Consider the following 22,745-nt stretch of genomic DNA (forward strand, 5'->3'; position numbering starts at 1 on the left):
CTTTAAAGACATTGATTATTTGTGGAACAAGAAAATAAACATATTATGTCTTATAATAATAGTACCCAAAGGATATGAAAATTTTAGCCAGGTAGATGTTAGGGAGAGTTTGAGTGAAAACAAAAATTAAAACATTGTAAGTGTATTTTTGTTGCATGTGTACTACATATATGTATGTGTAAATTTATATGTATATATTTATAAAAGTGTGTCAATATATTTATATATGTACTTAGTCCTCATTTATAAAGAGCCTGAGAACTACCATTGCAAGGCCTTTATTTAGCAAAAATGGGTTTTTGCCTCTTTCCTGTGAGCCTGAAAGAACATTGGATAGGAGAGGAGAGATGTATTGAATGAAGTATATGTGATTAAAAAGAAATGAAATTCTCCTTGAACGCTTTAACAACTTCAGGAAAACAATTTATTTTACTTGAACACTGAAGTTGAATGTATTTAACTAAAAGGCACAGGAACACCCATTTTAGCACAACAAATAACAGGCTTTGCTTGTAACTTGAGAAATTTAAGATAGTTATAGGAATGCATTTTTACTAAAAACATTGCTAAATCAGTGCAGGCAAATGAGGATCTGCCCTATTTCCACTCACCTGAGAGATTAGACTGTGTTTCTTGGTAATACAGTCTGTGTGTATAATACAGGTGTGTGTGTTCCTGCTGAGCACAATAGATCCATGACCTTTCCAGTCCTGCCCAGCTCTGAAGTTCAACTTCATCCCTCCTCTTGCAGCAAGTCTTTCCAAACAGTAGCCAGGACTCCTTGTACTTTTAAAATCTTGCTATCATAAAAACCACTTCAGCATGCTGATCAGTACTTAAGAAGATTGCAACTATGTTTTCTAAATGGTAATTTCAAATTAAAACCATTTAATCATTTCCTATAGTTTCCATAATGTAGTTTAAGTTTCTATTAGGTTGAAATGTACAATTGCATTTCTGTAGGCCAAAAGGGTCCAGTGTCTATAATTTCATAAGCTCAGACTGTAATTCAAACTGTATCAGTGTTTTTCATATATTTTGTATTTTGCTTTTGATTTTTGTGTATTTTTTTTTCCAGCAATTGGGAGCAGTAGCTTCAGCCCAAGACCAACTCACCAGTTTTCCCCACCACAGATATATCCTTCCAAGTAAGATGTATTTTCTCTTACTCACCACGTTGCTTTTCTGAGTAGTCTTTTGCCTTATTTCAAGTCATGTCTTGTGCCCACATGTTATATCTTAGTTGAAACTAAAGTACATTTCATAGAGCCTTAAATATATTTACACTAATTGACCTTGTGCATCACCTAGTAGAAACGCTGAAATATTTCAGTATTTTATATGTGCTTTTTGAAAGTTATACTTAAGAGACAATCTTTACTGAAATTTGTGATATGGTTGTTAATCAGTTACCTTGCATGTTTCCATCTAATGCATGGGCTTTCTATTTTCTGTCATTCCTGACAAATAGCAGACCATACCCACATATTCTCCCTACTCCTTCCTCACAAACTATGGCTGCATATGGGCAAACACAGTTTACCACAGGAATGCAACAAGCTACAGCATATGCCACGTACCCACAGCCGGGACAGCCATACGGAATTTCCTCATATGGTGAGTGATCCCGCTATTTTAGTAGCAGCATTACCTCGTGGGCCTACCTGTATGTGTGAAAGCGGTTAAAGCCCATGCTCTTGGGCCCCTTTCAAAAGTGTTATTACCTTTTGTGTCAAAATTCTTCATAGAGCTGTTTTTGATGAGCATGGCAAGAACTGGCGGTTACTTATCTTGAGGGCAGAGGTGGCAAATAGACAGCGTGGTTTCTATGCCCTTTTGTTCTCATTTTTCCTGTTTATGTCTCAGTTCTTAATTTGCCAGTTGAGCACTTGAATCTGGAATCCCAGATATTTAGGTGCATGTTTGCAATAAAACGTCTGTGAATAAAGTCTTTTGGGGTGAAGATTCATTTCCTATTTATCAGATGCCTACCTATGATAGGGAAGTTCAGGTGGAATTCAACAAACCCTTGATCTAAACTTGAGGGTGCTGGTGTTAGGATTGAATTTCAGCTTTATCAACCTTTGGAAAAATGATCTACATGTCACAACTTGGGCTGTACTCTACAGAGGAAATCAGGAAACAAAGCTCATATCCCCATTTATTTCTTCCCACCTGGAGATTATCTTTATCTTGGTGTAATTTAACTCAATTGTTGCAGGGTCAATACCTGCAAATTAAAAATAAACCCTGTAAAACCACAGTTTAATTAAAAAAAATCTTAGATTTTCAAAATGCATTTTCTTTACCTGGGTTACAACTACAACTTTGAGTGAATTGTAATTTGAGTAGAAAAGTAGGAATTATTGACATTTCATTAAGAAAAAATAAAACCTAGTGTTTAAGGAAATGTTCATGGAAGTTTGGAGGAAATGACTGGTATAATAAGTGGTTCTGTGCTTATTGCACAGAATCATATTTCTGTGTTCAGTATTTTAATTATGTTTCTTTTATTGTTTTATAATTTCTGGAGTATATTAAAAGAAATAACATCCTGCCATAAGTAAATATCTTGAAAAATGCACAGAAATTAGCATCTAAGTTATATATGACTTCATCCTTTATAGTTTTATTTCAAATCTATCAGAACTGAATGTTATCTAGCTAGGTGCTTACCGACTTTACAAACAGCCTTAAAATGGACTTTCTAGAATTATCCTTCTTTTCTATAACTTTTACTCAGGGTTTTACTCAGTCATCGGCATTTTCTTGATTGCCTCCTTTCTTCTCTTTCTGCACCTTGAGGATAAAGAAGATACTATTTTAAACTATTTCTGTGCTAAAAGAAGAAAAAGAACTTATGATTTAATTATATAGCTTAAATTATGTAATGAGTTGTTATTTCCCAATGTGTATTCTCAAAATTTATTTGTTAGTTGATAATTTGAAGTGTAAATGAAATGTATTTTCTAGTACAAACAACAGTGAACTACTTTAGACTTACCAAGGGAAGGTGCTACTTTGTCGCTGTCTTGGCTGCCACTCACAGAACTCCTCTCCTCTTTTCCTCCTATGCATTCTGGTAATTTCTGAGCTATAGGGTGGGGATTCCTCTAGTTCTGAACTATGGCTGAGGATGGGGATTTTCTTGTTGTAGGTGGGGATCTGGAGGTGATATGAATATGGCTCATATGAAGAACTTTCATGATAGGGCCTTCCATACTTAAAAGTCTGGGAATGATTCCCAGTTATTAGCATTCTCTTGATCACCTCCTTTCTTCTCTTTTTGCACCTTGAGTACAAAGAAGATATGCCCCCAGTAGGTCTGTATTGTTCTTGGGCCAGTGCATCAAAAAATATGGCAACCTCCCCGTGAAAGGAAGGAAGAATGCAATTCAGACTTTCTCATGGTCCTGTGTCCCCTGACTTTTAACTTTGACCCAGCAAGAAAAGATAGGCAAATCTTTGCATAGAAAGAACCATAGATAAGTGGAGAAGAAGATCTCATGCTATTCTTTACTGAATCTGGTTGGAGTTGACCAATGAGGTGATTTTGCCAGCTTGTAGGTAGAAACCATGGTGATAGAAGTGACTAAATTGTCGTCTCCTTCTTCCTACATTTCCTAAGCTGTTCTTATCACAAAGATTCCCTTTTGAAAGTCCTGGTTAAAAATAGAGCTGCTACAGGTGAAAACTGGAAGCAGATTACTGTAGTGTTACTATAGTGAAGAGAGAAGGGAAAATTCCTAATAGCAGCAAAAAAGAGAGGGAGGGAGGGAGGGAGGGAGGGAAGGAGGGAGGGAGGGAGAAGGAAAGGAAGGAAGGAAGGAAAGAAGGGGTTTCTAGAGCCCTCAAACTTAGGGCAGGTGTTTTTAGGAAACCATTGGAGGGATAGGTTATCCATTGGTTTGAGATTGCCTGTACAGGGTAAAATACCCTTTTTTAAATGTTAAGGTTTTGTTGAGATTTAAATGTTGAGGTCTTTATGAGGTTATTTAGAGATACTGCAGGAATTAGAGTGTGCTCTCCCAGCCAAGAGTCAGATTCTTCTACTGCCTTAGGAAGGTTACCTAACTTCATCTACTGATGAAATTCCCCTAAAATGGAAATAAACAGTGAGACTACTGTGTATTCTAGATTGCAAAGATACCATTTATCTTAAGTGCAAAGTAAAATTATTCAAAAATGTGAATTCCCTTGGCAGAAAGTTTCCTCCCCACCCTCTGTGGGAATTAAGGACAGTTGTTAACTTTCATGACTGTCTTTAATTATGATCTAGGGTTGATCCCTGCACAACAAGACTGCCAAACCTAAGTCCTGCAATTAGGATGTCAGCCTGTACTTTAGGAAGTATTTGGAAGCACACATACATTATTTTATGTTATGGATTAATAAAAAAGCAAATGTACTTTAAGCTACACTTAAAACATTTATACTTGATATATATTTGAAACTACAAGAAACAAAAAGGGAACTACTGATCAACTTCATTTGTTTATAAATCACTATGCTGTTGCAAAGATTCAAGACTAATAATTTGTTGCTTTTGTGCTGACTTTCTGATAGGATCTGGATATTTGGGAGAAAGTTTTCCCCTGTGTTATTTAGTTTTGTCACTAATATTGCTACCTCTGACTTCAAAATGAGTGTACTAAAATCAGTTATCCCGTAGAGAGTAAAAATAAAAAAAAAAAGGAAAGAAAAAAGAAAGGCTGAGAGGCTTAGAGATTCTCATTACTAACTTTTTAGAAAAAAGGGATTTTGATACTTATCAGTGTAGCAACTTTTGGAATAATTTAAGGTTGAATATGGTCACTTCATAACTATAAAGGAGGTGATCTTAAGCTCTTATGAAACAATAAACTAAGTGTAGAAGTTATATTGCTGGAGTTAAATTTTATAGATCATGGAATTCATGAAAACAAGAAATAACAATATGAATACGCAATAGGATCTGTAATCATTTTTTTAGAGTTAGGATATTTTAGAGTTTAGGATATTTTATTCTAATCATATATAGTCTTGCTTATTGAGATAATATTGGGAAGTATTTGTGACTGAGCAGTTATAGGAGTGTTTCTGTATATTTGCCAGCATTTGAAAATGAACAGATAGATAAGCTATCACTAACTGATTTAGGTGCATTGTGGGCAGGCATCAAGACTGAAGGTGGATTGTCACAATCTCAGTCACCTGGACAAACAGGATTTCTCAGCTATGGCACGAGCTTTGGCACCCCTCAACCTGGACAGGCACCCTACAGCTACCAGATGCAAGGTCTGTATGGACTCTGATTTTGACCTTTCCTTAACCTTGTACTACTTTAGCTACTTTCTAAAGTAGAACCTGATGTTTGATTTAACTGGTAGATGATGTTGGAAAGTGGATTGGGTTTAAAGACAAGTTGCCTATTCTGGCTTGTCCCTTCACTTACCTACTTTCAGAACCTAAATTTCCATATTTATAAAACCATCAGGTGAGACTAAATGATTTCTAAGTCTCTTTGCCAAAAATTCTAAGATCCTTTGTGAAGGTGATGTTTTATGTCTTTGCTTCTACCAATGAATAAAGGGATGAAAGATGTGATGTAAGATATTGTGGTATGTTATATATGAAAGGTCTGGAGTTTGGTATGGATGTCCAGCCTAGCTTTCTAAAAAGGGGTGTTTTCTTCATTTTCATCATCACAACTCTGAAAAGAGAGTACATATTATGTGCTGACTAAATGATCAATCAAAGACCAGGAGGTCAAGTTGACAGTCACTCAACACATGTTCAAGATATTACTTCCAAGGTTTTGTCCCTGGGTTCTGACTTTGAAACTATAGGTAAAACATAACATAAGTGAAGTCAGATGGAATGAAAGCTGAGTTTACATTATCAAAGCTGTTTTCAAGAATATGTAGCCATTGCCGTAATGAGCCAATAATTATCACAAGTCTGTAAAGTACTTGAAAACTGTTTTCATATAATTTAAACAAATCTGCCAATTGTTTGTACTACAGATCAGTTGAACACATCATATTGTACTTTTTAATAGTGTCAAACCATAATTGAATTAAATCTGTGATTACTACTTTTCGATTGAAGGAGTTCTTTTGAGTCTTTATCTTTTATTTATTTATTTTTATTTTTGTGTAGAAGAACTGGGATGTAGGCAACAGGTGCAGGGGGTGACAGGATTCACCAAAGACAGAATAGGGATCAGACCAGATGGATTTACTGAAATACACTGCTGAGAGGAGGAGCAGGCAAGACAGGAGAGGTCTTCTGTGCCATATGTGGATTAGCTCCCTGGCTGGGGATTGAACTCAGGCCATAGCAGTGATAAATGCTGAGACTTAACCCCTAGGCTGCAAGTGAGGCCCATCATTATCTTTTATATATCTTTTATCTAATTCTTCATTACCATAAAAATATTTGTTAATTGAAGATAAAATAGAAAATATAATGAAGCAAAAAATATAATCATATATCCCCCAAATACATTTATTATCATCACTTTAATATATATTCTTCCATATTTAGTATGTGACCATATTGTGTAACATAGTGTTGTAATCTATCATTTTCAGTAACAAATATAATGTAAATATCTTGTCAATAAATTCTGTTCTGTAGCATCATTTTACTGGCTGTGGGGATTCATAGGTATGTTATTTAATCCCTCAATTATTGAACATCTATAGTAATACTATTACTCTCTTATGTGCATCCCTAATTATTTCCTTTGAGTAAATATAAGTGCACTTTCTAGGTAAATGTTTTTGGACTCTGTAAGGGTTTATTATATATTTACACAAGGAAGGACTATGTATTAGAGTGATCAAATTGGATAAAAGTTTACTTTTAAAAATTGTCATTTGGTATAAGATTTTGTTGTTGCATGTGGATTCTTTTAAATGGAGAAGATAAACAGTTTTTTCTTCCATGGGTGATGATCATCTTTGTCTTATTATTATATTAATGTTATTAATTCTGTGTGATATTTTATAACTGTATTTCCAGTTTATTATTTTAAGAGTCTTTTTTCCCTTATATAGGAAACTAAAATTTTATCAGGTCATATCCATTCATCTGAATTATAAAATCTTGATCTAATTGGTGGCTGCAAAATTGAACTATCTCGTATTTTTAGAAGGACATTATGTGCCTGAATCCAAAAATTTTATGCCTTTCTGGAAAAATGTGTTTCTATACATATTAATATCTGTTGAGTAAAGAGATAGAACAAAAACTGGTGAAGAGATGCCATCAATGAATTTAATAGCCATAGATTCTAATGAAATAGATCAATGGAAAACAAGCTATTTGCTCACAGAGCATTCATTCTTGCACAGGAAAAATGGAATGACAAATAAGTTATACAATTGCAAAGTCTTCTGAGAACTTATATATAAGGGAAATTAACAGGGAATCATGAGAGCGTCAATTACCCACTTGGCATCCAGATCGCGTGGAGGAGAAGCAGGTCCTAAGAGTAGAAGGAAACACGAGAGGCCAGCTACTTAATGTGTGCCTCCTGAGCCAGGCTCTTGGTTACCAGTCTATACTGAGCTAAGTGCAAAATTTGTGAGTTAAGCATTTAGAAACTTTTTGGTAGGGTAGCTTTACTTATAGGAGGAATGTAGGGGAACCAAATAAGGAATCAGTAAAGAAAGAATAAATTAAAAAACAACATTAACAGGCAACTATAAGTCAGGGATACTCTGCAGGGGAGGAGGAGGGAGAGGGAACAGAACAGGGGAGGGAAGAGCACAAGGGACTATGGTGATAGTGAATTGGTCATGAAAATTGTATGGGTACTACACCTGAGAGGAGAAAACATACATTGTACAGGAAGGAAGAATGATGTAATATATATATAAAAGAAAAAAGAAAGTATATTAAGGTTTAAAAAAATAGTCAATTTTATGTTGGCTCTGTCAAGGAATAATTTCAAGAAGTGGGCCTGTACTCACTATGTCTTTTCTTTTTTCATTTCATTCTTTTAATATACATACCAATTATATTTGCTAAATTGTCAATCCAGGAAGAATTAGGGAGAGAAACTAGTCCTACACCACAAAAAATACGAGAAATACTGCTCTCGAGACTTATTTTTATCTTACTCACCACTCACACCAAAAGCTTAGTTGCAGAAACACTTCTGAAGAAGACCATCAGATATTTGAGTACAGCATAGTGCTAGAATAGAGGGAGGACTAGAAATAAAGGAGGATAAAAGAATCTTAATTTTGAGGAAAAAACTATTTTAAAAAAGAAATAAGGACATGAATAGCACCAAAGATTGTGTTGCTTTTCTACCCCATAGGTTTCATTACATTTGGGCTCACTGGGGGGGCATGGGGGGGTGGTGTGTGTGTGTGTGTGTGTGTCTTGGTTGAAGTCTTTTCCAGTGGGATTTTAGAACCCATTTTCCATGATTGAGGTAATATTTAATATGGCATTTGGCTTGAGGTATTATTGTAATGGTAATTGACTCACTTTTAGATTATTGGATATAATATGACTTCCACATATCAAGTCAGATAATAAAATGGTATTGACTTGAAACTTAACTTGTCAATATGATGATGGATAATGATGGATAATGATGCATAATATGATATAGACTCCTTATGGCTGGATTTGGATAATGAAATCCTGCATCAAAACAGAGTATGATTTAGAACTGTCAGCCCCTTTATGTTCTACATGCACTTATAACATTTATAGAGAAGGCTCTTAGGAATAACTACAAACATTCAAAATGTGCTTGCCTATTGTGTACATTTTCTGAAGGGATAGATTTGCTCTCTAAATAATTGAGACATTGCATTAAATAACTAGCTATACAAGTAGTCAAAAATGCCAGCTATGAAGCTGTAGAAAAACTTATAGAGAACTTGCTTATGAGTTTGATCTATGCTTTAACACTTCATGACACTTAAGGAATATTTAGCAGGTGCTTTGCAGATATTTTGCCACTGCCCAACCTTCTGAATTAAGCCAGGCTTGGTGTCCTTATTTGGTCCAGGTGATCCTTCTGGATCCTTTCAGCGCCAGCATTCAACATTTCTATCCAGGGCAGGTTTCTTGCATGTGCCTTTTTTAAGCCAAGCAAAGACTGGATTTTCATTTTATATACACTGATACTAACAGTCCAGAAAAGAAAACATTAGGGATTGGGAAATCTGTTTTCTTCTTTGCTGCAAGATTGCTGGAAAACTCTGTTTTTACTTTAATTAGCTCTTTTGTACATTCAGTGAAAGACTACAAAAGGAAATTTAAGAGGGACAGAATGTTTCTGTTCATAGAGAACTCTAGAATTTACCTCTTGGAAATGAAATCCTTGCTAATAGTTTTTGATACCTTTTGGTTTCCAGGATAGCCTCAGTATTTCTCAAAGAAGTTTTGGAATGGTGAGGAGGCTTTTTTCCACACCCCATTGACAAACATTATGCAAATGAGATAGCGGAATGCTTGCATTGGGATGGATAAAGTGGGTGTAGGAGTCATAGGTAAATTATGCAGATGGTGTAGTATTTTTAGAACTGTTCACCAATCAAAGGATACTGAAGTAAGAGTGAAAGGGTGTTGTATGTGCGTGTAGTAAGGGAAAGAAACTCACTTACGAGAAACAGCATCAACCTTTGATTTATTGAGGAATTTCAGACTCTCTGCCCAGGGTCATCAACAAGTTTATTCTCTTTTTATGTAGAAGAAACCACTGACTTGAAATCAAGTTATTAGTTTCAATTTTTTCAAATGTAAGTTCCAAACCATCACTACTCATTTACCTCTGCACCCCATACATCCCATATATATAGACTTAAACGTTCCATCTACCACAGGAATCAAATTGTGTTCATCATTTTGAGGCTGTCCTATGAAGAAAGTGAAATTTTGTTTAGCAGTCTTTTTGAGGTAAGGAAGTATAAAAGATTTTTATACACAAGAAAATCAATTAAAATTTAATTAGGTCACTTAACTGGGCTAAGCTTCAGCTTTGAGAAAAACCCAGCTTTCCGTAGGTACTTAATTGCAATGATTTTAGGCAGTTGGGGACAGTAATCATCTTTACTCATATTTTTCATCTCCACACCCTTAATATAACTAAAATATACAAATGTTTGTTAGAAATGGGGAGGTTTATCCATTGGGAGTTAGAAATTAAGATAACAACTCTAATTCTCTGCATTTGGAGAAATGGATTGGAAATTTAGCCTAATAAAAATCAACTCCTGATTAGTTTATTGTCATAATATGATCAAAGCAGTCTCCCCTCCTGCCACACTAGTAGGGCGAGCCAGTGGGAGGCAGAGGGGAGACCATGGTACTGGATGATTTTCTGAGTGCTTTATTGCCCCAGAATTGCTGTGGCTGTGCGGGACATTACCTTCACTAAGCACCAAAAAGGTGTCAGGGTTTGCCATGATAGATAGGAGCGACTACACAGATGCTCATGCACGAAACGCAGAAGGCTCTGGAAACTCCACTTTGTTTATTTTTCTTTAGGCTTTACTGCTCTCACTTAGAGAGGAAAATAACACAAAATTAACCTCCCTCTGTGTACATAATGTTATTCTGTTAAAGAGATTGTAGTTCAAACTAGTGAGGAGAGATGGTAAGTTAGGAAGGTAGGACAGAGGTTTGTTTAAGGGCACAACTCTAAATCTCAATATGTCTTTCTCTTATCTGGGGTTCATTGTGAAGTGGGAATAGTCTAATAAGGGAAATCACCCTTATTTCCTTTGGTCTGCCTGTCTATAAATATATAATTGCAGTGTTTCAATTGATTAGTCATTTAGAACCTCAAAATAGCTTAGCAAAATGTAATAGTTTCTCACTATAGATAGAAATGGTATTTTTAAGAGGAAAATGCCGAACTCCAAAATAGGTGATTTTAAGAAAATGTATCTTAGACCTCTTTTTTTAATCTACTATGATAAGGCATTTGATATTCGTACTTTCTGGTATAAAGTTACACAAAAAAGTTGGAATTGAAGAATAACTATTGCAGCTTGCAGTAATGTTCAAAATTTCTCAGTTGCTTTGCCAGTCTATTCAATATTTATATTTTAGTTCATGGCTCTTTTACATTTCTAGAATTTATTTTTACTTAGGTTGATTTTTTTAATAAAATATCCCTTTCAGTTCCTTTGACAATTCTGTGTTATTTCAAATGACAAGTCATTGAAAATTGTATGAAAATTTTTTGAAATCTAGTAATAGCATTAATTAATCAGTGATCAATCCCCATTTTATTGTCTATATGAATTTAGTTAAAACATGTAGAAATAGTTGATGAAAGATGAATCAAATGCTTTGCAATCTTTTCTATATAAGTTAAATAATTCTCTATAGAATATAAAACTATTGCTGGGATCAAAAGGAAAACTTGGTCATTGAAAATCCTTCTTAGAAGAGAAGAGGAAAACTTTGGTTTTAAATAGCCCATCTGGCCTTCAGAGACTTTTCCCTGGGGAGCTGCACTAACTTCTGCCACATAGATCGTGCCTGATGATGGACATAGCCCATGGCAAAGAGGCCAGGGAAGGAAAGCAAATGGACTTCTGTGAAAATACACGAGGGACAAATAGCATCCTGCTTGCCCAGTAAGTGCTAGAAAATGCTCTAAAATTTGGGAAGTACAGACAGGCCCCAGCAGGTTCCAGCATTCTTAGTTGACTTGGATTCTGGTTTTTAGTGTGATTCCTTGTTCTCTGTGAAGTAGACCTTTGACCTACATGATATCCTTTTTTTTTTTTTTAAAGGTTTTTTTTTTTTTTTTTTTGAAGTTATAGTGCGGCAGTGTTAGCCAAGTTAAATCACCCACAAAATTTTGATTTAATATTTTAAATCATGTTTTAAATCATGGGTTCTTAACTATGAAGATGTAGTAGAGGTGGATTAATAAATTTCGAGGGATTGATTTATTTTAAAATACAATTGCTTAGCACCTAGAGAATGATGGCACAAGGTCTTTCAGCAAGACTGTTTCTTGTTTGTTACGGTTGACAAGATAACCACCCTTCCTCAGTAGGAACCCTGGACAGTGACAAGAAGAAAGCAAAATCTTTGTGATACACTATCCCTGGACAAGTTTATGTAATTTATTTTTAAAGTTATTAACTGACCTAAAAAGAGAGTTACAATGGAGAAGTCTTTTAGAAATGAGATAGTTTGATTCCAAATTTATTGAATTTCTCAGATGTCTTCCCCTCTACCCATTGTGTGTCTGCGTAACCAAAAATTAATAATACTTTTCAAATATTCTCTTTTCAAAGTTATGGAATCAGGACATCTGAAGGTGCATTTGGCACGGTAGAGTGGAAATCAGTGGCCTGGACATGGAGATAATGGTCATTCTTTAGCTTGAGAATCTTTGAACAAGGATGTCACCATTCTCTCTACTTCTTGGAAAATGATAAGTCTCCCCGCCTCAGCTGCCTCATGTGTTAACATTGGAAATAGCTTGAGACAGCAGATGTGGAAATACCAAAATAAGAATGCTGTAAAAATGTAGGCTGTTATTACATTCTGAATTTGAAATGCTTCAAACAAGACTCTTGTTTTCATTAATATACCCTGATACATATATGCAAATATCTGAGCTAACAGAGTTAGTATCTCTTGGGACATGTGTATCTGTACCATAAGGTCAGTGTTTTTTTTTAGGATGCCCATATGAGACATGGATTTGACATCCCTGTATCATTTCTGCGGTCCAGGGGTACTCAGCTCACATCAGTGAGTTCTTAGGAGCTGTACAAAATTCATGATGCCTAATCATTTTAAAATTCGATTTGATTTAAAACTGCTGGATTTTATTTCTGGAGATCTCAAAATATTTTACATCCTTCCAGAGGTATTCTTAATTTCCTCCATATAATTTAAATCCAAAGTAGTCATTATAATCTGTTTTATTAGATAAGCCTTAATATACCATCTTTAAAAAAAAAAAACTAACAAAGTGTGTGTCATCTAGATAAAATCTGAGAAATACACTCAGTTGTTACTTTTCCTTTCCCCACTCTGCTTGTCATTGCTGAACAAATAAGTTGAGCAATGCTTTTCCTCACCTGATGTCTATTGTCCTTCAAGTCAGCCTTCCAAACTTCCTGCCACCACCACACAAAGTTATGGAATGGCTTCCTCCTGCTGATCTGCTCACCTGGTGTTTCAGCCATATTCTCATAGAACATTTTGTTAATTTGAAACCTGCACAAGCTGATGGTACCGGTGCAGATCGTAGAATGGACTGAGTAGGTGTGTGCTATAAGCTGATTAGGGCCAAACGGTCCAATCAGCCATAGGATTGAAGACAATCCAATCAGACATTTAGGTGGGGGACCTGCAAGAGGATATAAGGCAGGGCAGGCACTGGCTTGGCAAGCGCGCTCTGACTGACCGAGGGATGCTGTTCCTGACTTCCAAAGAAGAAAGAAAAAGCGAGAGACATCTAGCAGTCACCCTCTGAAAAAAGAAGTCAAAACGCTTCTCAGAGAAGCCAAAGAGCTCTGCAGATGCCAGTGGCCTCTGGCTCTGCCTGTTATATCACCTGAAAAGGAGCACCAGAGGCTCCAGGCCTGGTATCTTGAAAAGTTGTTTGTTTTAGGTGGGGCCACTGGTGACCAGCTGTGGCCAGTACTACCAGTGGTCAGTGCTACCGAGCTCTGTTGATGGGTGACTGGCATTCTGTGTCAGAGTGTAGGGTAAGGTAAAAAGTATCAGGCTTTTCTGCCTTCCCGCCATTAGGATAAATGACGGAACCCTGTGGTCCCGAATGCATGCCTGATGGTGGGCACCTGGAGTAGGGTGTGGGCATAGGTAGATGGGATTCACCTGGGCTAAGACTGGGCTTATAAGGGCAGCATCACAGGGATGCCAGCAGAAGCAGAACAAATGGAGAAGCAGAACAAGAGAGCAGAGAAGCAGAGAGAACGCGAGGGAAGGCTGGAGAGCCCAGAAAGAGGGAAGACTCCAGGACTCTCCTCCTTCACCCGTCTGCTGGAATCATAGAAAATCTACACTGTGCCCATTCCTGCCGCTACACGGAGGAATGAGCTACACCTCTATGAGCTGTTAATAGCTCCTGATAGCCCGGTGCTGTCTCCCGATGCTGTTCCCTGCATTGCTGTCTGGGCCAGCATCCGGTGCAGTCCATTCCTTCAGAATTTTGCTGTGGGCTTCTGCGGCATCATCTCAGTGGCCCCACCTGTGAGCACCTGCAGCTGCGGTGAGTTAGATCCTGTTCGGCTGCTTGTTAGTGCATCCCTTGCTCAGGCCCTGTTGGTGGGAGGCACCATCTTGGATAAGAGGCTTTTGTTTATGATTTCTGGACACTGGACACAATCTGGGGTGAGATATCCAGCCACAGGTGGCCTTAAAGACACTGTGCTTCCCCTGTTTGTTAAATAAACCCCATTGTCATTGTTCCCTGAGCCTGAGTGGTCTTGTAATTGTGTGTGGGGGTGAACCCATAGATAGTGACCTACTGGGCACTGGTTTTTTTTGAGCTATAGCCCCTGCTATAGTCCTATTTCAACTTACCACACCAGATTGAAATTCTCAAGCACTAGTTCTGTCTCACACTTGAGCGCAGATGGGAGCCTTGGAAAGCATGAGGTAGACATGGTTTGCCCATCTGTATGTGACTCAGGCAAGATAAATATAGCAGGGAATTTAAGAACTTATGGTCAAGATGAAAACAAAATTTATAGCCAAGATAGCTTCCCCCATTCTGTCCTCCAGCCATAAGATTTCCCCTGTCCCAATATACTTTTATTTGTGTTCACACTCCAGATTCTTGAGTTTCTCAGTTTAAAAATGTCATTACTTTTCCTGAACTGTTTTCTTAAATGATCAAGGAACTTCTGTCTCCTACCTTTAGTCATCTCCCTTCCACCTCCACTCTCCGCCCCCAACCCAGTTTCTATAAACCTTTCAGTCACTGATCTCCTTTGGATATCCTCACCCCATGCCAGGAACATACTTGTTGCCCTTTTCTATACAGCATTGTATTTCCTTTCTCAGTCTAAACAGGTTGTATCATTTCATTCACTGAGCAACTCCCTGCCAGAACTTATGTTGCCTGTAGAAGTAATGGAAGCTAACATTCCTTTGTATTGTCTTAATCAGTTTGTGTGAGTGTGTTTAACTTTCCTCAAAGAATGGACCTCAATGTACCCTCTAGAGTACTAGTTGTGCCCATAAAGATGTTTTAGTGTCCTATTCTGGAAACTGGTGTCTCCTCTCCTGACAAAAAAAGTTGTATGACTATGATTTTTCATAATAGTGAACAGTTTCAATAGATAAGAAGTTCCTTTTAACAAAGGAGTATTTTCACCCCCACCCTACTTATAGCAGAACTTAGTTCTAAATTAATACTGCATATTGTTGGAATTTCACTTGAACCCATCTCTCCCAAGCTCCTCAATTGAGAAATAGGGGTCCTAACTGGAAATTCTTTCTACTTTGGGGGATTTTGTGATAGACTGTTATCTATCACATAGAATTTAAAACATTTTATCAAAGACAATGCCTGCTTTCTTTACCGAAAGGTAATTTTTTATGCAAAGTCATTTGGGGCTTGAAAGGAAAATACTCGTATCTTTTAAATAAAGGCATTTATTTTTTAATAAGCCAAATTCTGTGATCTAACTTTACAACTGAAGACTGGTAAATCTACAGAAACTATCAGTAAGTTTCTGTTTCCCTGGCCATGCCTCCCTTTCTCCCCTGTACTATCTGTGTGCAGGGAAGTAGGGGGCAGCCTCGCCTGCTGGGCTTGCACAGGGTAGGAAGAGAGTTTAGCAGCTATACACTGTAACTTTCTTAGGAGCATAATCATTGCCATTTTGCCTTTGCTTGGTGATGGTCTAAACTTTGGTGAAATTCACCTGGTGGTATCAGCACTGAAGCTACATCAGATCAGCTATCAAAGTATGATGATTAACTGACCTTTAGACCAGCTCAAGCGCAGAAATGCTCAAAGCAGTCTCTAAGCTTCCATCCTGTAAATGCTTAATGAGTCTAATTACTTTTTTAATGTAAACGGAAAGCTTATTCTATTCCATAGTTACATGAAGTAGTTGCTAAAATATCTACTCAATTGATATTTAAATATAGTGGTGTTAGATATCAGACATTCTAGCTGTTTGTTACTTAGGGATCTTGAGGTCAACCGTCCATCCATGCCTGAGGAGAGCCTAGATCAGTGCCTTTTAACAAGCACCTTCTGGTGATTTTGTAATTAATTAGTTAGCCATGTGTTGAATATATTATTTGAAAATATATTTAAAAAGAAACAACTGTCATTACTTTAAGAGGTACTCCTCTGTGGAGAATAAGAGCTTTGACTGTGCATCTAGATGGCCTGGGATTGGATATTATGTTTGTTTACAATCCTGGGCAGTTTCTTCATCTATAAAAAAGGATCTATCTAATAAAAGCTCCCTTATGGGTTAGTTGTGAGGTCTCAGTGAGTTATGACATGTGAAATACTTTATTTGGGTCTGGCTCAGAGTTACCACTCAATAAGTTTTAATTACTGTTATTTGTTCTTTTCACTTCTGTTTTTCTTTTGGTATGATTTATTTAATCTTGTAGAATAACCTTTGGGGAAACTATAGTGCATTTTCAAACTTCCCATAAAGTTATGTAGAGTAGGTTGAAAGAGCATTGTCCTGACCCTAACCACACAGAGTGGAAACTCCATGGAAGCTATATTACCTTAGCCTAATCCTGTTTCCATGTAGTATGAAGTTGTTATACAGATAAAACAAGTCAAAGATGAACAAGTTTCTGACATGTGATAAGTACCCAATGGATTTTATCCATTTTTTGTGTTCTGAGGATGTTGGTCTGGGTTGACTATAACTATCCATTTATTTGCATAAATTCTGAGATCTCTTATTAGCCTATTTGGTAGGCAAAGCACCAACTAGTTTAAATATAATTGTTAATTATTACTTTGTACTAACTGGTCAATTAACAATTAGTACAAATTAACATATATACTGATTAATAAATTATTGATATATATGTAAAATATATAGGTGAAATATATATGAAAAATATTTGTGTGAAATCTATATGTAGAAATATATACATGTTAGTATATGCATATATGTGTAATATATATCTTGTACATATCTCAGTTTCAGAGCTAGAGAGAAAGAGAGATTCAGCAACCCCATGTCTAAGAAAAGAGAATGAAGAGGGGAATTCAGGGGAGATTTTTCTGCAGAAGGGGGATTCTAGTCAAGTTGAATTGTGAAGTTGGTTAGATCTTAGCCAGGATACAATGGGAGGAAGTAAGAAGTACAGGAGTAGTCTTAAGAGATAGCATATTGCTTCCGTAATGTTAGCTGGAAGGTGCATCTGAGTGGGTTGGTTTATTGGGAGGAGACCAAAGACATCCAAGAGATAAAATGAAGTCAGACCAGGTAGGACCTAATAAATAGGCCCTGGTCAGGGAGTTTGAATTTTATCTTAAGGGCGGTAGGGAACCACTGATGGTCACTTTAAAAAAAAAAAAAAGATGTATTTATTTATGCATACACGAGCAGGTGTACAGGCCAGAGGTGTGGGGGTTGAGAGGATTCACCAGAGACAGCGGGAAACAGAACAGGCAGATCGATGGAAGTACACTGCTGAGGGGAGCAGCAGGCAAGCCAGGAGAGGTCTGCCGCGCCATGTGGGTTGCTCCCTGGCCAGCTGGGGAGCAAACTCGCAGGCTATGTCTCAACCCATTGTGCTACCAGGGAGGCCCCGATGGTCACATTATTTAGCTGGGAAGTGGGTAGACCAGATATGCACATTAGAAAAGAGATTCTGTTGCCTTTATGGAGAAAGAAGGGGATGGGGCCAGAAGGTTGTTAGGAAACTGGGAAAGGCAGTAGTTGTAGAAATCCAATGCTGGTGGCCTGAACTAATAGTTCTCTGCCTAAGTCCTGCATGAATCCAGGCAGGCAGCCTTTAAATCCAGTTCTGGGTGGTGAAAAACTAATATTGCCTGAATCTGATTCTCTATTATATACACCTCTCCCTGAAGTAAGTTAGAGCCTTTTGGAAGTTGCATTAAGTCTTCTAAGCCACTGGAGTGCCATTAAACCCTTGGTTCAGCATACTAAATGGAATGGAATCTGGGCCCAAAGTCAGCCAACAAATGAGTATAACTTATGTTGAATTTCCAGCAAATGTACAGTCTTAGAAGTAACATTTAGTCTGAAAAGTCACTTGGGTGCATTTGGAGTACTGAACTATGATTTACTTGGTCAGACCCCAGTGGCCTGTCTGTGCATTATAGCTTCCATGGTCCTTTCTACTTTGTTCCAGGGTATGACTTAGAGAATGAAAACATTCATTTTTAAAATGTGTTTTCTATACTTTATGCATTTTCTTGGTGGATAGGGATTATTGGGGTCAGTATTGTTAAAAAATGTGTAGTATAAATGAAAGTAGCAAGTCAAAACCTAGAAATGTATAGTTTAAATAAAAGTAGCAAGTTATAATCTAGAAATCTATAGCTTAACTGAAAGTAACAAGTCATAAGCCAAAGTGATTTTTCCTATCAAATGTAAATAGTGGTTAAAATGAAAAAAGCAGTGTTGAGGGCCTCCCCGGTGGTGCAGCGGTTGAGCACTGGGTTGCGAAGCTACCTGCGGCCTCTGAGGCGCCGGTTCGATCCCCGGCTGCTCCCCGGCCACCGGAGGAGGGTCCCACATGGTGTGCAGACCTCTCCTGCCGCCCGCTGCTCCCCTCAGCAGTGTACTTCGGTCCTTCTGCCTGCTCTGCTCCCTGCTCTGGCTCTGGTGAATTCTCTCACCCTCCCGCGCTTCTGACTGTACCCAGTGCATGTATAAACCAAACAAACAAACAAATAATAAATAAATAAATAAGACATGCCTCTAGAAAATTAAAAAAAAAAAAAAAGCAGTGTTGATAGTCACAGTTAATACAAAGAAATTTTAGACTTGACTTTATAAGGAAATATTTAAATGTTCATTATTATATAAAGTTTGCTGTATGTTTCTATTGTACATAATCAAAAATAACTGTCCACTGATAGTCATATCCATGAGATTTAATGTTTAAAAAAATTAAAGAAAACTGAATATTTTTGAGAAATCGTGTGAGGTCCAAGATTCTTACTCATCATTTTATCCCCATATAGTTATGACCAGATGCCAGTATTTAGTAAGTATGTGGTCACCACATGCAAATGAACATTAATATGGGAAGCTTGTCTCTTGAGGTCCCAATGTTCAAACAAAATATATATTAACAGTGTGAGAGATCTCCAATTATCTATAATGGTCTTCTGGGAACTTTGAACAATAGATATCACTGAAATCCTCAAATAGGAGTCTTTGTAATACTTAATTAGAAACTATCATAGGAAATATTTTCCTTTCCTAATGAAAAAACAAAGCCGCAGATGAGATTTTCAGGTTTTCATAGATGCTTGATAAGTAGAGAAGAATTTTAAATATGCAAAGATATTGTCATATTTATCTAATTTGGGGGCATAAAAAGAGGGAAAAGATAAATATAGGGAGACACATAAATACAAGAGAATTTTAGAAATATTTATTTACTAGACTAAATAATTCCCAACAATTTTGTAATACTGTAATTTGTTAATTATGTTTTCTAAAACATGCCTCAGATGATCTGTTTAAGAATCCAATGAAGTAGAATTTTTACAGAGAGGGGAAATAATACATTTGAGTGGTAAAGTGATTGGTTAACTCATTACACTTGAAGTTATCTCTGACTAGTTCACATGGAAGACTTGATGAACTGCCAGTATATTTATTTCCATACTATTCATTTGCCATAAAATATTTAAAACATTACTTTTTCTGTTTATAGAAACAATGTAAAACAGGTTCTTAGTAAAATTTACATTGGTTTCATGAATGTTTTATGGCCATAGATTATACCGCTCCATAGATAATACTTTTGAGGCTTTTATGCATTTGAGAAACATTTTATACATTTTTTCTTGGGTAAATGCCTGACAATAAAATTACTGGTTTAAATAGGGTAAACCATTTCTCAATAATTGACACATAACCCAACAGTAATATTGCACCTATTTGAATTCCTATTTTGCAGTATCCCAGTGCCACTTTTTACACATCTGCCAATTCTGGATCCTGTCTTTTCAAAAATGTTTGCCAATATGAACATAAAAAATTGTAGGTTGTGGTTTTGCATAATTCAACATTAAGCTAGTAAATAAAATGAAAGAGGGAACTAAGATTTTTTCTCAATGTTTGTATCCTGCACACTGCCTAGACAGCACCTGTAATATGTAAAATACCATGTTCCTTTTTGTTCTAAGTTTTATCAAATACTCCAAGTACTGCCATTCATTCTCTTGTGGAACGAAATGATCTTTTTCAGGCACCATTTCAATGACAAGTACAAATCTGAAAGCATTTTAAGTTCTTAGAAGTAACCTTTCGTTTTTAAGTTAGCAATAACGTTATGATCAGAGTCTGATCCCATCATTTTACATTTAGCATACTTGATGTCAAGATATGAAAAATACTGATAATGCTCTGCAAATTGAAATGGAAAGCTCAGTGTCTAATATTTTTGCACAAATGGATAATTTTGTTCAAATTTCTGCACAAATGTATTTTGTTCATTGTTACTCTTGTTCTCAGGAATTCAAAGCACTTTAATTTTTAATCATTTGTAATAGTGTAACAAATTGTCAACCATTTTAAGATAAAATTAAACATGGCAATGGGTTAGACTGAAGACAAAGTAAATGCAATGAATTCCAACTCTGCATAATTACTATTTATCTAAATAGTAATATTTAGATAAATATTACTATAAATATGCGTATATTACTATTTATCTAAATAGTAATATCATATAGGAAATATGAAATAGAAATTTAAAACCATTTTTCTTTTAATTTTCTTTTAGGTAGCAGTTTTACAACATCATCAGGATTATATACAGGAAATAATTCACTCACAAATTCCTCTGGATTTAACAGTTCACAGCAGGTAATTTTAAAAATCAGTTTAACTTCTGAAAACTGTAAAAATACAACAGATAATTTTCTTATATGAAGAAATATCTGTTATACTTTGTGAGTTTACTTAAACCTTCATATATTTCTTTCTTTTAAGTCTCTCTAGCCACCTTAGATAATAAGTTGTTCAGTTTTCAGATTGCTTTAATTTTACCTAGTAATCTGGTAAAGCATGGAATATAAGAAATATGAAGACCATTTCTGATCTTTCATAAAATTTGTTTTCAAGCCTGAGCATATCAGTCATTGTGTGCTTAAGTATACCTTGTGAATTCAGAGAAGAAATAGAAACGTTAAACATATTTACAGTTATTCCTTGAAATGTAAGAAATAAATAGCAGTATTCTGACAGATGATTCGTGTGTGCTTCCATTTGATAGGACTATCCATCTTACCCCAGTTTCGGCCAGGGTCAGTACGCACAGTATTATAACAGCTCCCCATATCCAGCACATTATATGACAAGCAGCAATACCAGCCCCACGACACCATCTACAAATGCCACTTACCAGCTTCAAGAACCACCATCTGGCATCACCAGTCAAGCAGTTACAGATCCCGCAGCAGGTAATTATGTGCATTTTATTAGGCCTGCCGGCTGTATTTCTGGTGATTTAAATGCATTTTCTACAGTCATATATCCATGCAGTGGTTGCACAGTTGTGGCAAGGTCTAAATATAAATCAAGCAGGATTGCAGCATTATACATATTTTATTTTTTATTTGCTTAAAAACGTTAGTATAAAATATGTATACTTCAAAAGCATATGATATAAAGATTTTACTTATACTCAGTTTTCAAGGTATAAATATTTTAAATGCATAATTATATTTAGTTATAATGACTTGCACACATATTGAATATAAAAATATATGGCACTGCCTTTAGCTTCATTAAATATTTAAGGTTTTTCAAAAATGTCAAGTAGCATTGAAGGACTGATCATGGAATACAGTGATACCCCTGCTTCACCCTTTCTTATTCATGGCCTTCTGTGATTTTCCTAACAACATGTCTCAGTATGGGCATTTTCACACTTTTGCATAACCCTTGATGAACCCTTTCAAATGAAAGTCTCTCCTTTTCTGGAAATTCTTCTATGTCTTTGATACTTCTTTACCTCTGTTAGTTCTCTCTGGAATTCTTAATAAGGTATATGCTTAATTTCCTGAGTCGGTCTCTACCTATATTTCTTATATTTTTCTCTTGTACTTGTCATAGGCTTATTTTAACTTTTTTAAAAAAGTGTATTTCCTTCTTTTGTGGCTCATGAAGTGAGCTGTTATCCACAAAGAGCCAGAGTTTCTTATTCTTACCTTTTATTTCTAGAGCATAAAGCCTTCTCTGTTGGTTCAAGTCAGATTAAATACTCTCATGTTGAAAGACACTTCTATGACGTTCGTGATCAGAGTGTTAATTCTAGGTGGTTACTCTAAATCATAAAGGAAAATGTTTTATGTAATGTGTGCAAATAAATTTTAACTCTAGGTTTATTTTATAAATATTAGAAATCCCCTACAGCCCCCCAAAAACTCCTTTAAATATTCCACCTTTTCTCTTAAATGCATACAACTCTGTTTAATTCTAGAAGACATTATATCCTTATTGTTTCCCAACTAATTGCTGATACTCAGCTATTTCTTCTGCACATTTTAACTCTAAACATTTTATCTTTGAACATTATATTCCATT

At 36.2% G+C, this 22,745-nt stretch overlaps 1 protein-coding gene across 8 annotated transcripts in view; it reads left to right on the forward strand.

Moving 5' to 3' along the window:
• EYA1 (EYA transcriptional coactivator and phosphatase 1) overlaps positions 1-22,745 on the forward strand; it is a gene marked incomplete at both ends in the record, with an annotated part of 296,030 nt that overhangs the window by 180,425 nt on the left and 92,860 nt on the right. For 2 of the 8 annotated variants that reach the window (XM_084229160.1, XM_084229167.1), the window contains 5 exons: positions 1,079-1,148; positions 1,472-1,617; positions 5,140-5,281; positions 20,945-21,023; positions 21,433-21,619. In XM_084229160.1, the coding sequence (XP_084085286.1) occupies positions 1,079-1,148; positions 1,472-1,617; positions 5,140-5,281; positions 20,945-21,023; positions 21,433-21,619 (624 nt within the window). The remainder of the gene's footprint in view (positions 1-1,078; positions 1,149-1,471; positions 1,618-5,139; positions 5,282-20,944; positions 21,024-21,432; positions 21,620-22,745) is intronic. The other 6 variants (XM_084229164.1, XM_084229162.1, XM_084229165.1 and 3 more) reach the window with 3 other exon arrangements.

Source organism: Talpa europaea (genome assembly GCF_964194135.1).
Source record: "Talpa europaea genome assembly, chromosome: 3".
NCBI classification, from domain to species: domain Eukaryota; kingdom Metazoa; phylum Chordata; class Mammalia; order Eulipotyphla; family Talpidae; genus Talpa; species Talpa europaea.